General features: G+C 42.4%; 1 protein-coding gene across 1 annotated transcript; it reads left to right on the top strand.

Moving 5' to 3' along the window:
- The first annotated feature begins 8,815 nt into the window (after positions 1-8,815).
- On the top strand, positions 8,816-10,453 carry LOC131225567 (LRR receptor-like serine/threonine-protein kinase ERL2). The gene has a single exon (XM_058221118.1). The coding sequence runs from the start codon at positions 9,063-9,065 to the stop codon at positions 10,251-10,253; it is 1,191 nt and encodes a 396-aa protein (XP_058077101.1). The 5' UTR covers positions 8,816-9,062; the 3' UTR covers positions 10,254-10,453.
- Positions 10,454-17,258: the final 6,805 nt, after the last annotated feature.

The following is a 17,258-nucleotide window of genomic DNA, read 5'->3' as shown; positions in this document are numbered from 1 at the left end:
TGGATCCATCCGTCTCGACCAAGGGGACCGAGACAAGATCTTCGACCGGCTGTCCTCGCTCATAATTCTCGCCCCGAGGGTCCAATGATTCGATCGTTAATATGTTGGTCGGACTTTTGTCGGCGGCTCCCTTTACAGCTATCATGTAGCATCGCCTCGCATCTTGCTGGTCTCCTTTGACAATTCCGACTCCCGACTCTGTCGGGAATTTCATTGAAAGGTGGTATGTGGATACCACGGCCTGGAGGAGACTCAATGAAGGTCGGCCGAGTATTGCGTTGTATACTGAGGGTTGATCGACGACCAGGAAGTCAACCATCATCGTCGTCTGATGCGGGGACTACCAACAGTGAGTGGTAATGAGACAATCCCTTCGGGCAAACTGTCCTCCGGAAAAACCGATCAACGGTGTCCGATCGGGCGTAATGTGGATCGTTCGATCCCCATTTTGTCGAACGCCCGAGTGAACAACACGTCTGCAGATGAGCCCATATCGACGAGTATTCGGAACACTTTTCGTTTAGCGATCGCCAGGGTGACGATCAACGCATCATCGTGGGGTGATGGATACCTCGGGCGTCTTCCTCAGTGAACGATATGCAATATCTTTCCCTTTTCTTTTCTTTTGGTGGCCGATCTATAATCATGAGCTCGGACTGAGGCTGACTAAGTTTTCTTGCATGATTCCTTCGTGCATTGTTTGAGTCGCCCCCACCTTGTGGACCGCCGATAATCGTCCGGATTTCTTCCATAGGCTGATTCTCGGTCGGGCGTGCCTCAGCTGCTCCAGCTTTAACCATATGTTCTCTGAGTCGGCCGTCTTTGATGAGTCGTTCGATATCTTCTTTTAGGTGACGGCAATCACTTGTGTTATGCCCGTGATCACGGTGATAATGGCAGTATTTATCCTTGTCCCGCCGATTAGGATTACTCCTGAGCTTACTGGGACAGTTAACAAAGCCTTCGTTTTTTATTTCCATCAATACCTCTTCCCGAGTCTTGTTCAGGGGAGTATATGTGGAAAATCTTCGATCCGGCCGTTTCCCTGACCTTCGCTCATCACGCGCTTGATCATCCTTGCGTTTCCTTCCTCCGGCCGAGTCGGCTTCCTTTTTGGCCGACTCTTTGGCCAAAGTTTTAGTTTCACGCAAGATTCGCGTTTCTTCGGCGTTTGCATACTTGTCCGACCGTGCCATGAATTCTGCCAGAGTATCGGGGGGAGTTTTGTCTAGAGATGCCAAGAATGGTTTATCTCTAACTCCTTGCATGAGCGCATTGAGGGCCGTTTCTTCTGAATGTTTTCGAACCTGAAGGGATTCGAAATTAAAACGCTTGATATAATCTTTCAGTAGCTCTCCCTGCTTTTGAACTACGTTGTTCAGATGTGCAGGGGGCTTCAATTTCTTCTTTCCGCCGATGAAGTTGGTGAGGAAGGCGTCGCTCAGCTCAGCGAATGAACTGATGGACTTTGGTTTCAACTGTTTGAACCATAGTCGAGCTACATCGGTCAATGTAAGAGAAAAGGCCCGACACATTACTGCATCCGAGGCATCGTGGAGCTCCATGTAGGTTCTGAAGCATTCAATATGCTCGGTCGGGTCGGTCTTGCCGGTGAAAGGAGTGATTTGAGGTAATCGAAACCTCTCGGGCAACCGGGCCTTCAATACCGAGTCCACAAAGGGGGACGCCTTCGCTTCGGACCCGGTTGAATATCCATTCCGGCCGTGCTTCATGTCCGCCATCTCTTTCGCCATCTCTTCCCGCACTTCTCTTTTAAAATTTTGAATATCGGCTTTCCAAGGTTCACTGCTCTCTGCCGTGCCTTCGATGGATGGGCGATTACGCCTTCTTCGCTCTATCTCGTGCCGAAGATCAGTCGGGGGTAGGGAAGCGTTGGCTGACTGCTCTGGAGATGGTTCTGATCCGCCTTGGGGTTGACTCGGCCGGAGAGATTGTGCGCGGAAGGTTGAGGATCAATCGCCGTAGTTGGTACGTGCGCCTGGGGTTGTGTTGACTCCCCTTGAGGATGTGGGAGCGGCTGCATTTGTTGCTGATATATTCGTTCCAGCATCTGCTTCATCACATTCATATCAGACCGGATTTCTTGAACCTCCTTATCCAACCGTCCATCGTCGCGACCCTGCTGATTGTTGCTTGTCCTGGTCGCTCCTCGTTGGCGGTTGTTAGGTGGGTTCTGGGCTGCGGGGACCGCGACTGGACCCACCGGCCCTCCAATCTCATTCAAATCTTCCTCTGGGACCGTCCTTCTAGTCATTACCATTGAAATCAATATAGAGATATGAGATGGCTTTTTTGTACGGTTCCCACAGACGGCGCCAAGCTGTTGATGTAAATATCCGGTTCGTCCTCTTTGACCTTCGTATACCTGCACAGAGAGAGAGGACAAAGGAGACCCTGGCTTGAGCAAGGGACCCTCCGATGCCAAAGTCAGGCCTGGATTCCGGGTCTAAGTATATTGATGAGTTTTTAGAGAGAATTCTTTTCGTACCTCTCAAGGTGACAGGGGTCCCTCTTTTATAGCTGCGGGGGCATTTAATCGTACGCGGATTCTCTTCCTGATATTGTGCGCGGGATCTTCTCCTGGGATCACGGAGATAGGATCGTGCCCCTCTCGGGCCTTCATCCGATCCCGTGAGCTTCGGGGTCGGAGACCTTATCCCAAGATATCCGGGACGAGGTTTGATCTTGCGATGGTCGATCTGGTAAGCAGGTCCGCCCGACGCATGCCCGGAATGCTGATGAGTCGTCCGAACCGACTTAACCTTTGTCTCGGTTCGACGCATGCCCGGAATGCTGATGAGTCGTCCGATCCGACTCAACCTTTGTCTCGGTTTAGCGAATCATGCCTCGGATTTGGCGCATCCTTTGGTGATCCAAGGCATTAAGTCCGAGTCTGCGGACTTGTACTTTTTGTCCTCAACAGCCACCATGATAGATGTCGAACATCTACCCCATCGATCAAATGTACCATTCCATTATGGACCTAGGAATTGTAATAAAGTCAATTTGTGACTTGTGTAGGCCACATCACATGCAAAAGTTGAGAAGAGTTACCCTCTATTAAAACATTCATAATCATTTGTTGGGACCACTGAGATGTGGTTCACCAATCAGTCCATCCATTATGTGTGTCCCAATTGGATGAAGGGTCAGACCAAGTTTAAGGTGCATCCAAATTTTAGGTGGGCCCCATCAAGTGTTTTTATATGTTTTAGGCATGTCTTCACATGCTTTTAGATGGTATGGCCCATCTGAGTTCCATATACAGTTGATTTTTGAGATATCCCATAATTTAAAGGGAACCTGTCAAATGCACGATGTTGATGTTCAACATACATCATGGTGGGACTCACACAACTAGACCTCATGAGAAGTTCTCATCAGCCCGACCGCATAGAACCTTATATATATATATATATATATATATATTCCCTTCATCCAAGTCTGCATGACCTAATCAACAAGTTAGATGTCAAATAACCATTTAAGTGGGCTCTAGGAGGTTTTTAATGGAGGATGTTCAATCACAACTGTTTTCCCATGGTGTGGTTGACCTGAGAATTAGATCTATCTCATTTTTGGGATAAAGCCCTAAAATTATCTTTAAAAATGGATGGACGGCGTGGATAAAACATATACATAATGGTGGGTCCACATAGCACCGACCACTAGCCACCTGGCGGGGGGCAGCGTAACTAGCCAAGCCGCGTCCGCTAATTGCCCGGTGAACCTAGAAATGGCTCCCCCCCCCACCCCCCACCCCCCCGGGTGGTTGGTGGTCAGTGATCCGTGAGCTCCTCAATTATGTACGTTTTTCATCCATTCAGTTCATCCATTTTTACATATCATTTTAGTGCTTGATTCCAAAAATTAGAGGGATATAAATCTCAGGTGGACCACATTATAGGAAAACAATAATGATTGGATATCCACCATTAAAATCCTCCTAAGGCCCATTGTATTGTTTATTTGACATAAAATTTGTTTATTAGGTCATACAGGCCCAGATGAAGGGAAAAAACAAAGATCAGGTTGATCCAAAACTTTTATGGCCCCCAAAAGGTTTTTAATGGTTGATGCTCATTCAACATTGTTTCCTGTAATGTGGTCCACTTGAGATTGTGATATACCTAATTTTTGGTCTCATACCATAAAATGATCTGAAAAAATATATGGACGGGATGGATGAAACACATACATCATGGTGGGGCCCACAGAGCACCGACCATCAGCCATTGGCTAGTGGCAGGGGGAGTACCCAGTGTGTTCCCGGTGAACCTGCCCGGTGATGGACGCGATTTCCCTTTCGCTGTAACTTCCTGCGACGGGAAGTTAGGTGGGGCTCACCGTGATGGTTGTAGGAAATCCATCCCATCCATCCATTTTTCTGGATCATGTCTTAACATGGCCAAAAATATATAAATCCAAGACTCAAAAAGGTGAGTTGGTAAATGCCCACCATTGAAATCTCCTTATGGTCCACAATCATGTTTATATATCATCCATGCCGTTCATAAGGCTATTCCTACTGAAAACACAATATTAGCCTGATCCAAAAGCACCGTGATCTCATGTATTGTTCATCTTCTTTAATTAATAACATCAATGACCAATCCTTACATTTAGATCTTACTCATCAATCATTGTATTATTGGGAAAACCTAAAATACTATAAATATTGAAACAGAAGCCCTTAATTTAAGGGGAAATAAAATCTCATTTTAAAATACCAACCTTTTCCATTTAAAATTGTCTAATCATTGTAACAATAAGCAGTTGAATGGTTAGATCAACCTCCGCAAGGCTAAATCTAATTTGGCTAATTTGACGCTCAGGGCCACAAGTATTTAATCAATTCAAGTCGAGTATGACTCTGAGAGATTTGATATTATTTCTAATCACACATATTTGATTGAATTCAAATTGTTTATAGTTTGTAACATGTGTAGCTATATGTATGGATTGAACAACAACAAGGAAAAACAAAAAAACAAAAATCAAATTGATGGTTGAGATGAAAATAGTTCAACAATCTCACAACAGCAAATTTTGATTCGTCGATGTTACTACCATCCAATCAATATGATCTAATGCTAATGTTATTTGCAATTGAGCCTATGATGCCTAGTGAACGGTTTGGATTGATGTAAATTATAACACATGGACAGCAATTATACACATCCATAAGATCATGAGAAACATTCCGCATCAAGCAAGGGGAATATATAAATGATGACGTGAGAATTTTGCAAGGTAAATACCATACGTGTGAGCTATGCCCAACCGTGATGTATATATATAGAATCCAAACCGTGCATCGGGTGGATTCCTCTCAGGCATGATAAATCCCAAGAAGAAAACTCAGGCGAGACAGCCCCACATGAAGCAATCGTAGAATCACTCTTAAAACCTACATTATATAAGGACCCTTATATCCTAATTGGGGCACATCTTGTGAATTGCACAGCACAATGGACCCCCCCACATTCCATTTTGAAATTTCTATGGTCCAACGTTTCCCATTGTTCCCTTAGGTCATGTGGTCCATCTAATTCATGGTCAAGCTGATTTTTGAAATCTAGACTTAATAATATTTGAAGGCACGTACGACTTATGTACGAGTTGGGTGGTATTTTACATATCAAGGTGGGGGGTTATACTTATACAGCCCGAAAGCATGATAACTACAGTTATCTTACCGGTGTTGGGAGATCAGATGAGCCAATGTAGCATGTTAAGATTGTGTCAGTCAAATCATCAGGTGGACCACACTTGTAGCCTCAATGAGGACTGGTGCTAGCTCATTGATGACCTACGATCGACCAGTCATGAATTAGGAGCCGCCCATCAGTGGGCTCGCCACAAAGATCACCAAATCCACTCATCCACCAGATCATACGTACCATCCAAGTAAATGGACATCCAATGTCTGACTCAATTCATAGATTTGGCCCACCTAAAAAGTGGATCAAATGCTTTTCAAGTCATGATATATTAATAGACGGCCCACCTTTGCACTGAACAGATGTCCTGCACTTGTGATACGTGGCAGGAAAAAAAAAAACAAAAAAACAAATTCAAGCCTGCATGCCGATTAGAACGTACGTTAGGCAGTGGGTGATAGTTTCTCCCTTGATACACACGCGACACACTTTACAAAAGTGCCAGCTTCTTGCAGGGATACAGATTGTCCTGCACCACTAAGCATTGTATTTTGGCAGCTAAAGAGGGCAGATTCAAAGATCAAAGTGAAATTACACGACAGGAGAGAGTAGAGATTGAATGTCCACCGTTAAACACTGTTTAGGCCACACAAGTTTTTTATCAACCCTATATTTACTTCCATGCTGGATTGAAATTCATTAGCATATTAACGTTACTTATTCTTATCCCCATCGGAAGCAAAGTGTATTGTGAGTAACTAATTATGCAGGTTTTAGTCCCTTCACCGAAAAAGGAAGGAAAAAAAAAACTCTACGGCCCCACTGCAGTTTTATGTCTTATCCATGCCGTTGATCTATTTTTATAGCTCATTTTACTATAGATTGAAAGATCAAGTAGACCACATCACAGAAAACATTGGAGAATGATTTACGTTATTAAAACCGTCGTCATTCAACCTGATCACTGAGGCATGTAAAATGGGTGAAAGAAAAGCACAAATATCAACATGATACAAAACTTCTTTTTATCTCCTAATAAAAACTTTTCAAATGGTAGACATTCAATGCATATGGTTTCTTGAGATGTGGGTCATTTGAACATTAGAATATGATTTAATTTTGAATTAATAGTTTAAAATAAACTAGTAAAACAGATAAACAATATAGATTGGACAGGTATATCATAATGGGACCCAAGAGTTTACTTGGTATGCAATCCACTTGGGGTTAAATTGAGTTATGGATATATCTTATTTTTTTTGGCCTCATGTCTTAAAATTAGCTGATCAAACAACTGTGGGGCCCAGCCAAGTGCATGAAAACTTGAATATCTTCAACTGAACAATGTATCAGGTGTGAAGAGACTAAGATTTCAACGCTACTCGCATGTGTTACCCCTTTCACGGACGCGGATTTCCGTCCACAGCCTTTCAAGGAAGTTACGATGCTTAGGTGGGTCCCCATGATGTTTGAGATAAATCTACACCATTCATCCATTTTGGGAAGTCATTTTAGGACATGTGATCGAAAATGGGGTGTATCCAAAACTAAAGTAAGCCATAAAAGATGAAACAATGTAGATACAATGACTACCTTTCCAGACATTCATATGGCAGCAAAGTTTCACATCAGGTGAAGTCTTTTTTGTGTTTTCACTTCGTCCAAGTGAGAATGACCTTATAAACGGCTAGGATGGCATATAAATATCAAGCTAGATCCCGTGAAGGTTTCCACAGCCGGAAACTCTTTCCTCTTTTTTACTCTCGTCCCGGCACTTGAGAGTTTTGGATACACCTTGTTTCTTTAAACTAACTAAAATGATCTCCCAAAACATATGGACCGTATAGATTTATCACAAACATCCACCTAGCATCCCACCACTAAAACTTCCTCCCGTCTCCTATCACCTCCTCCTATTAATAGGTACGCGGATTAGCTACTGAACTGTAGCGGGTATGAAGTAACGTGACTACGTTCTTTGAGCTCTACCATATTGTATGTGTTGTATCCACACAATTCATCACTTGGAGAAAATCATTTTAACTTATTACACAAAATAATAATAATAATAATGAGACAAATACAAAGCTCCAGTGGACCCACCACATGAAACAGTGGGGACAGTAATACCCACTGTTTAAGTATTCCTAAGGCTCATCATAATGTTTATTTGAGATCCAACCCATTTAAAAGTTAAGATAGATAAGGAATAAGCAAAAACACAAATATCAACTTGATTGGAAACTTCTGTGGCCGAAAGAAGTTTTAATGGTAGGTGTTCAATCCTCACTGGTTTCTATGGTGGGCTCCACTTAAGCGTTGGATCTAACCCCATGCTTGGCGTCATACCTGGAAATGATCTCATTTGGACAGTGTAGATACAATACATACATAATAGTGGGGCTCACATCATGTGGTGACGTCACTTCAATGGTGAGACTATCTACTGTGTTGACTACAGTAGCTAATCCGCGTCCCATTAATAGGACAGACTGTTAGGTTAGTCTTACACCGTTCAAAAAATGACTAACTGACTGTGACTCTTGGAATCGTACGCTTACGATATAACATAGTTTTACTACAATCTAGACCGTGAAAATAGACACCCAACCGAAAAACTGAACGAAAATAAAATATCAACCATCCGATTTTTTTTCCCCATCGAAATTTAGACTATTTGCTTTTTAACTTGTGACAATCATCTTTAAGCCATCCTTTTTTTTTGTTGTGATTTTGATTGAAGATATATGTTCCTTCTACGATGGGATCCAAAATTTTTATGGCATGGATGACTTTAAATAACTTCCACATGCAACGAGGATGTGTCACCACCATTTAATTAATAGTGCAAAACTAACATCCACTCCTGCTCCCATTAACACAAACACTGACAATCTCCCTGTTTCGGCACCACCGCCCCGTCACGTGGTCCTCGTCGCCACCGTAACCGATGATCTGTCACTCCGAACCTCATTCCGAACCTCCACCTAAGCTCCCCCTCCCACGTAGGCTTGGAGAACCGTTTGCAATTCCGAACCAAAAATAAAAAAATCACAAAAATAATCTCCCTTCTCTCTTCGACTTGTCTCCCAAGCCAAAGAAATAATGAAAAAAAGAAGAAAAAAAGAGAAAAAAAAGAAAAGAAAAAAAGAGAGATAGCAAGAAAAGCATACGCAGCAGCAGCGAAAAGAAGCTTCTCCTTCAAGACTCCTCAACTCCTCTTCTCCTACTCATCTACCACTGTTTCCACCATTAAAATCATCACGCATTTCTCACGAGTCTCTCTCCCTCCTTCACCAAAAAGCTAAAACCCCACCCTTTAAAAACCCTCTCGACTCACTCTCTATCAACACCTTCCCCTTCTTCTCCTTCCCTGAAATGGAATCGAATAACAGATTCATAATCATCTTCATACTTCTCGTCTTCAATCTCCATCGTTCATCATCGATCCTAGACCCACTTGATTTCCTTGCCCTCCAATCCATCCATAAATCCCTCTCCGATCTCCCAGGATCCACCTTCTTCGCCTCCTGGGACTTCACCTCTGACCCCTGCAACTTCCCCGGCGTCTACTGCGCCGCCGATAAGGTCATCTCCCTCAACCTCGGTGACCCCCGTGCCGGCTCGCCCGGTCTGACCGGCCGGCTCGACCCGGCCATCGGCAAGCTCTCGTCTCTCACCGAGCTTTCCATCGTTCCCGGACGCATTTTCGGCTCCCTCCCGGAATCCCTCTCCCAATGCAGGAACCTCCGATTCCTCGCTGTCAGCAAGAATTTCATATCCGGCGAGATCCCGCCTTCTTTCGCTGAGCTCAAACGGCTCCAAACCCTCGATCTCAGCTACAATCAGATAACCGGATCGATCCCGGCACGGATCGGAGAACTCCCGGCATTGTCAAATATGATCCTCTGCCACAACAAGCTCTCCGGATCAATCCCAACCTTCGTTTCTTCTACGCTGACACGTGTTGATCTCAAGCACAACGATCTCTCCGGCCCAATCGGTGCCTCCGCACTGCCACCTTCAATCCAATTCCTCTCGCTCTCATCCAACCGTCTATCAGGCACCATCGATCGTCTCCTGGTCAGGCTCAACCGCCTCAATTACCTCGACCTCAGCATCAATCAGTTCACGGGCAGCATCCCGGGCAGGGTATTCGCATTCCGGATGTCGTCGCTGCAGCTGCAGAGGAATCTGTTCAGCGGGCCCATTCAACCGTCGAGCCAGGTGACGATCCAAACCGTCGACATGAGCTACAATAGGCTGTCAGGGCCGATCTCGCCGTTGCTTTCCACCGTCCAGAACTTGTATCTGAACAACAATAAGTTGAGCGGGCAGGTGCCGGGCAGCTTCGTGGATAGATTGCTATCTGCAGGGATTCAAGTGTTGTATCTGCAGCACAATTATCTGACGGGAATCGAGATCAATCCGTCGGCTGAGATTCCTTTGAGCAGCTCGCTTTGCTTGCAGTATAACTGCATGGTGCCGCCCTTGCAGACTCCCTGCCCGTTGAGGGCTGGCAAGCAAAAAACTAGGCCGACGGCGCAATGTAGCCAGCTGAGGGGATAGAGATGGTGAAGGAAAGGAAGGGCAGGGGTTTACGGTAAGGGTAGAATTGGAAGAAAATTATTAGTTTTTTTTTCTTTTTTTTTTTAATTCTTTAATTTATTTTGTTATATGGGATTATTGGATTTAAGGAAAAAAAGAAAAAAAGAAAAAAGAAAAAGAGAGACGTATGAATATGATATGAATAAGAGGGGATTTTTTGCTAGTTTTTGTGTAATTCTATATATTTTAGTGGATTTTTTGTCATTTTTATTTAAATTAAATATATATGCATGTATATAGTAGATTTCCACTACTTATTCGAGTTCTCTTTATTATTATTATTTTTTGGTGTTTTTTTTTTTGGTTAATAGTGACCTCCTTGTTAAAGGTGAAAATTATTCAAAACTTCCTCTCACCTTTGAATTGGTCGAAGGGGATATGTAATTTAATCCAATGCAATGTAAGTTTGGTTTGTTGTGGGTTGATGTGATTGATCCCTATCTTAAAACATAGAGCAATGCAATAATAAGGTGGGCCCCTTTTTGTAACTTAAATAAAGATCATAGGTTATTTTCATTCTAAGCCATATATTTTCTTCATCCAAGTGTAACCGGCGTAATAGAAGAGCCCATGGCAATGGCAATGGTTATTCATAATAATAATAATAATAATAAAAACCAGTTTCATCAGGTGGGATGTACCTGCATGTGGAAGATACATCGGTAGTTGCCAGTATTCAATATGTGAATAGGTCCAATCTGGCTTTTGAGAGATGGCACTTTTGCATTGAGGACCACTTTGTAGATGACTACTTTGTGGTGTATTCTTACCATCTATTTTCTTCATACAAACTTACCGAGGCGGGGCATCTATCAAATGCCCTACCAAGTGGTGCATTGAGGACCACTTTCTAGATGACCTACATTTCACACATTTCTCACTTTTTAAAGTGTCCCACAATTCACCTTTTAAAATGACTCCACTTTTTTAACCTATCAAGTCCCATTTAACTACCAGCTCGCTCAGGAAGGTCTGGGTTTTTTTTTTTTTTTTTTTGAGTAAATAATAATTTTATTTTTGAGAGGGAGTTTTGACTAATTTCAACATCTTGCAGGTAGGTAACCGTAAATGCCCCTACAGTATTAACATACTTGGGGTTATAGATAGTTCAGGTGGGGTCCACCGTTAAGGGGTCTAAATCGATTCTGGTTTTTGGCCCTACCATAGTGCGCCCTCCCCTGAAAATGTGCTTGGCAGGACAGTGCTGTCATTCATAGTTGTGTCCTGGAAATAGACCGTTAGGTGGAGCGATTAATCCAATAATGTCCTAATATTGGTGGCTATGATTTTTTTTTAAATCTCAGAGATATTAGGTGCATGGTCTGTTCGTGGTGGGCCACTATAGATTAATGGTCTTGATCACTGAGACATGGCCCCCACTTGAACAATCTGAAAACCCAAGCCCACCGCGCGTAATACTCAGGACATATATTGGAGATGGTAGCATGGGATAGTATCTTTGTCGTTTGTCCGATTTGTGTAGATTCTTATTCTTTTTCATGGGTCGTATCTCGATGCATTTGTGGCTTAGAAAGTAGAAAAGAATAGGTGATCCAAACCGTTAACGTGGTGGGCTGAACCATAGTGTTGCTGTTGGACTTGGGTCCTGCTTGCTGGGTAATCCAAACTGTTATCGTGGCGTGCCTCTCAACGTTCACAGCGTGGAAGTGGATTGCGTCCTGCATCTGCCTACACGGAATTGGTCCACCCAAGTGTTCTGTAGGGCCCACACGCCGTTCCGAAATTTTTACATATAAGACCCCACGGGAAGCAGCATGACTCTCTACTCACGCCCACCATTAAAACTATCTTAGAGCCTACTGTGATTTTTATTTGCTTGACCTGGACAAAGGGATAACACAAATGTTATATTGATCCAAAACTTTTATCGTCTCCCAATTAGTTTTTAATAGTAAGCATTCAATCTCCATTTTATGTTTCACTTGACCTTTGAATCTGTCTCATTAATTTTTTTGACTCATATCTTAAAATGATCCGAAAAAATAGGTGAAGATAATAGATAAAACCACCGAGCCCTTGCTTGAGCTGATACAGTACAGCACACCTGCGCCAGCATACCCAATAATAAAACTACAGATAAGAATATTTTAACATTTGATCATTTCAAGCCTTTTAAATCCATTGCTTGGATTTGGAGTCATCTCACATGAATTGATAGCCAGCAAAAGAGCTGTTAGGAATTAGACCAACCATGATCAAAGGAAAAGCTAAAAATATCAACTTGGTAAAATATTACAATATGTAGTTTCATTATTAGTTATGCCCCCATCTATAATGAAGCCCACCATCTTAACCAAATTGATTAGAATATTTTAATACTTTGATTATTTAATTCTTTACCTCTAAATATATGACTAGTTTTATTAATTGATTTTTTTTAGCTTTCATTCCTATGAAATGAAAGGATTTAGAAGCATCCACCCTCGTATACGTGTTTCGTCGTATTAGTAATCTGGATGCGATGTGGACAGGTGGCTCACCTCTATTATGGTTGGACGGGCCACTGTGATGTATGTGTTTCATTCGTACCGTTCATCTATTCTATTCTGTTATATCATTTTAAGCCATGAGACTAAAAACACAGGGGACAAAAACACACACATCACGGTGGGCCCGACATATTGCTGCCACCACTGACCTGCTCGGTCGCATACTGCATTTCAATCCCAACTCTCCAGATTTTAGGTGCATCTGATGGGCCATATTCCAAAATCAGATTTAGCAGTAGGCGTTAGTTTGTGGAATTGGACCACCGATTTTTCCCTCTTTCAATTTACGCTGAACTTTTCATCCTAACCATTCATTTTCTAGCCACTATCATACACGATCACCGTCCGAAGTGAATTTTACATTACAATCTGTGTATTGTAGGGCCCACTATCGTCTGCGCAGACGATCAAGTAATTCTGCAGAGTATGGTGGACCGCACTCGCACATCTATTCACTGGAAAAGCGGCATTCATGTACGCAGTCAGATTGTGGATTCAGGCAGAGTATGGTGGACCGCACTCAGCAGCTCCGTTTGCTATAAAAATAGCATACATGCACCTAACTGGACCATTCAAAATTGTGGGCCCCACTTGTATGTTCATGGCCCAAAATTTACTCTGATGGACGTCCCCCACCCCAAGTCTCCCATACCCCTTTTGATTTCATACCGTTGACCATTTTTATTTTTATTTTTTTAATATGAACTTTTGACTCAATCGTCAAGCCATGGTTACTAGGGAATTGTGTAAAGGAATCCCACACTCGACACACTCCACCTTTTCCGGCACACGCACGTGTGCAACATCCAAGCAGTGCATTGGGTGAGTCCCACCCCATAGGCCTCTCTTATGTGAAAAATATATGTGATGATCTGATCATAACAACGACAACGCGTTTATAAAAGAAGTGTACATGTACAAGGATATAATCACCAGTCCAAGTTCAACATACAATGTCCTACGATCCGACGTCGACCAAACCATCCCAATTTTCTACATAATGGACTTACTTGGTCAGGCCTTCCTGATGAACGGCTTGGATCCTTCACACGTGCTACAAAATCCCCTCGTGGGAGTCTCAAGTGTTCAGAAAGAAATTTGTGAGAGCGAGTTGGGGGAGGGATATGGTGGTCGAGCAGGTAAGGTGGGGACCATCACAGCTTATCACCTCATCACATGTGCAGTCGAGTGATGATCTTCCCTTGCTTTTTGCACGGGACTGAAAGAAGTATCATTCAATGTCACATGCGGACTACAACCTTGTTTGGGTGAGGGCAAGATGGTGGGTCCCACTTATTATGCCTTTAGTTGGTGTGATTTGCATGACTGCATGGAACCATAAATATAAAGATGATTGGTAGGTGGGCCACCCACATTCACTCGCCACATATGATTATTCATGATGCATTACAGTGTTCAACACATGATTTAAGTCGTTTCATCCTTATCACTACACGTGGCACACTTGCATAAGATCTGCCCGGTTCATCTGCTGGGTCTTATTGGAGATGGGCCATACCCCCAAAAATCAACTTTGTTTAAATGATCCTAGCCATTAATCATCTGATTAATTGAGTATTGGGTTAAACTTCATCCATGGTAATGATGCTCCATGAGATGAACGGTCCTGATCTCATACACGTGTGCCACGTGAAGGGACATGAATTATACCAGCGAGGATGGTTGATATTATCATGTTGCTTTCTGTGGAAGCAAACCCTTAAAGCTTTTTGGTAGTTACTATTAATTAAAAGGGATTAGAATAGTTTAATTAGCTTTTTGTCATGTCTTGATTTTAGAGAGGGAAGAAGTGATCCTCTTCTTTTGAGGCTTTTGATGGATTGTGTTTGTTTTCATGTTTGGCTTCTCAAGCCTTTTGTTATCATGTCGATTGCCTTCTACCTTTTTAAACGAAAATAACGCGTATACCAACCGTACACGTGGCGTACATTTGACCCTTCTTTTTGTGGGACCTCCTGCAGCATTGTTTACATTATGATTCGGCATACCAAATGGATGGTTGAGATTGTTCATTGTTGAGTGGATCTCTTTTCACATAAACGGTCTATATATATCCTGGAGTAGAAAGTTGACCATATTGACAGTATAGATCGAGGATTGGACAACTCATATATTGGTATTCAACTAGGAGCTCTCTAGCACAGTGCTCCTGATGAGCACCAGATTATTCTTTACAATCTAAGAGAAAATGACCGCTGTAGACAAAACCTTTTATCCAGCGGTTTTTACGAAGGAATACAAACTTGAGTTACCAACTTAGACCAGCACGTGTGGACAGCGACTTTGAGGACGAAACTACCCCTCCTTTTCACTGCCAAGACGAGCGCTGACCTCCTCCAACTAAGAGTTGTACGAACGGCTTAAAAGAGATCAAAGTTACATGGCCCCACAGCTATGTATTTATTATATCCACAACGTTCATCCATATTTCCAGATCATTTCGGAGCATTATCCAAAAAAAAAAAAAAATTCATATCCAAAGATCAACTGGACCACACCACAAAGAGCAACGGGGAAATTGATTTTCACCGTTAAAAATTTTGTAGGGCCCACCATAACATTTATTTTCCATCCAATCTATTCATAAGTTCACAAAGGCCTGGATGAAGAGGAAAAACAAATTTCATAATGATCCAAAACTTCTGTAACCCCTAAAAAGGGTTTCAATGGTAGACGTTCAATTCCCCCATGCCTTTTTCAGTGTAGTCCACTTGATAGTTAGATCTGTCTTATTTTTCATCTCAAGCCTTAATATGAGCTCGCCAAATAGATGGACGGTTTGGATATAACACAAACCACATGATGGGACCCACAAAAGCACACATAGAGCAAAAAAAAAAAAAAAGGGTGGCACTATCGTAGGAGCCTGGCAAATTTTATTTTTTATTATTTTTTTTTAGAAGAATTTTTCCCCATATATTTTTCTCTAATACATAATTATGTAAATATGTATATATAAGTATATAAAAATATTTTTCTATCTTTTAATTCATTTCTTTATCTATTTATTTAACAAGCATATCTCTTAAATTAAAATTAATTACTTAATGTACAACATATGATTTTGGGGTAGGAGAAGCTAATTTAGTTGACCAACCTAGTTATTTTCCAAGATTCCATCGGGTCGATGGTTGAAAATCCATTTCATTCACTTCACGGTCAAACTAGAAATTGAGCGGGGCAATTATGAAATTGAGCAGGCAAACTAAAAATTGAGCAGGGCAAGGTAGGAATTGAGCGAGGGAACCTAGAAATTGACCAAGACAAGGTAGGAATTCAGCGAGGGAAGTTAGAAATTGAGCGAAGGAAGCTAAGAAATTGAGCAAGGCAACCTATGTATTGAGCGAGGTATAACGCCCTGAAATTCGAGGGTCGAGTATAACTCAGCTCCCGAGTTCCAAAACATCACTTATGCAACATATTTAATGATGGATGTATGTTGACTGTATTAGTGCATAAAACATGGAATAGATTAAGTCAAAACACAGATATGATTCAGGGATAAGTGAATAAAGCAAGCGGAAGACTTATAGAAAAGTATGTGTATAAGTGTAAATCCCTGAAATATATATACAAAACAGGTCGTATGAAAGTGTTATTTAACAAAATTATAAGTATCAAGTTGCATCATTTAAATTCTCAAAAATAATCCCAGAGATCCCGCGCATCAGACCGAGGCTCGCTAGAACCCGTCTGAAAACTGCATATAAGAGAACGCAGCCTCATCATCATCCAGCTTCCGGTCTGCCTCAGAAGTCGCATCCACATCTGCAACATCAGAGCCTAAGACAGTCTGATGGGTGTTTAACACCGCCCTAGAAACGTGGGAGTGAGTGATCAACTCAGTGGAACAATAAGGCACTGGTTAACATGTTATCAGTTCAATCAAACAGTAATGATAAAGCAGGACAATTAAATAAATCCTAAGTACTCTTGTTAATGCAAGGATGTATGCAATATGATGCGTGCCCTCACGCGTACATCCTCAGCGTCTTTATCTTACGTTACGCATGACATCGCCTCAAAGTGCGCCACATCTACAAAGCACATGCAAATGCGGTGCATGGATATGATTACCAAGTTGTTATTAGTCCATTTCACACAGCCGGATTGGGAAGCTAAGATACCTTCCTCATATCACCATCCAAACAGTAATCCATACTAGGGTCGTCAATCCTAGACATCTCATACGATCATATGTTTGAGGTCGTAGTAAAGGGCTCGTCACCAATCAATGCACGCCTTTCATTCCCTTACTACCACAGTTCGGCTCGTCACCTCCTTGCGATCCAGGTATGCTCGAGGTCACTACAAAGGGCTCGTCACCAATCAATGTAGGCCGACAGCACGAATATAGTGTCCCATACCACCATAATCGGCTCACGAGTTTAGTTGCTCACTGGTCACTACGGGGAGGCTCGTCACCCCAGCGTAG

Source organism: Magnolia sinica, chromosome 14 (genome assembly GCF_029962835.1).
Source record: "Magnolia sinica isolate HGM2019 chromosome 14, MsV1, whole genome shotgun sequence".
NCBI classification, from domain to species: Eukaryota; Viridiplantae; Streptophyta; class Magnoliopsida; order Magnoliales; family Magnoliaceae; genus Magnolia; species Magnolia sinica.
The sequence above is the reverse complement of the archived record's forward strand: the minus strand, read 5'-3'. Positions and strand labels throughout refer to the sequence as shown.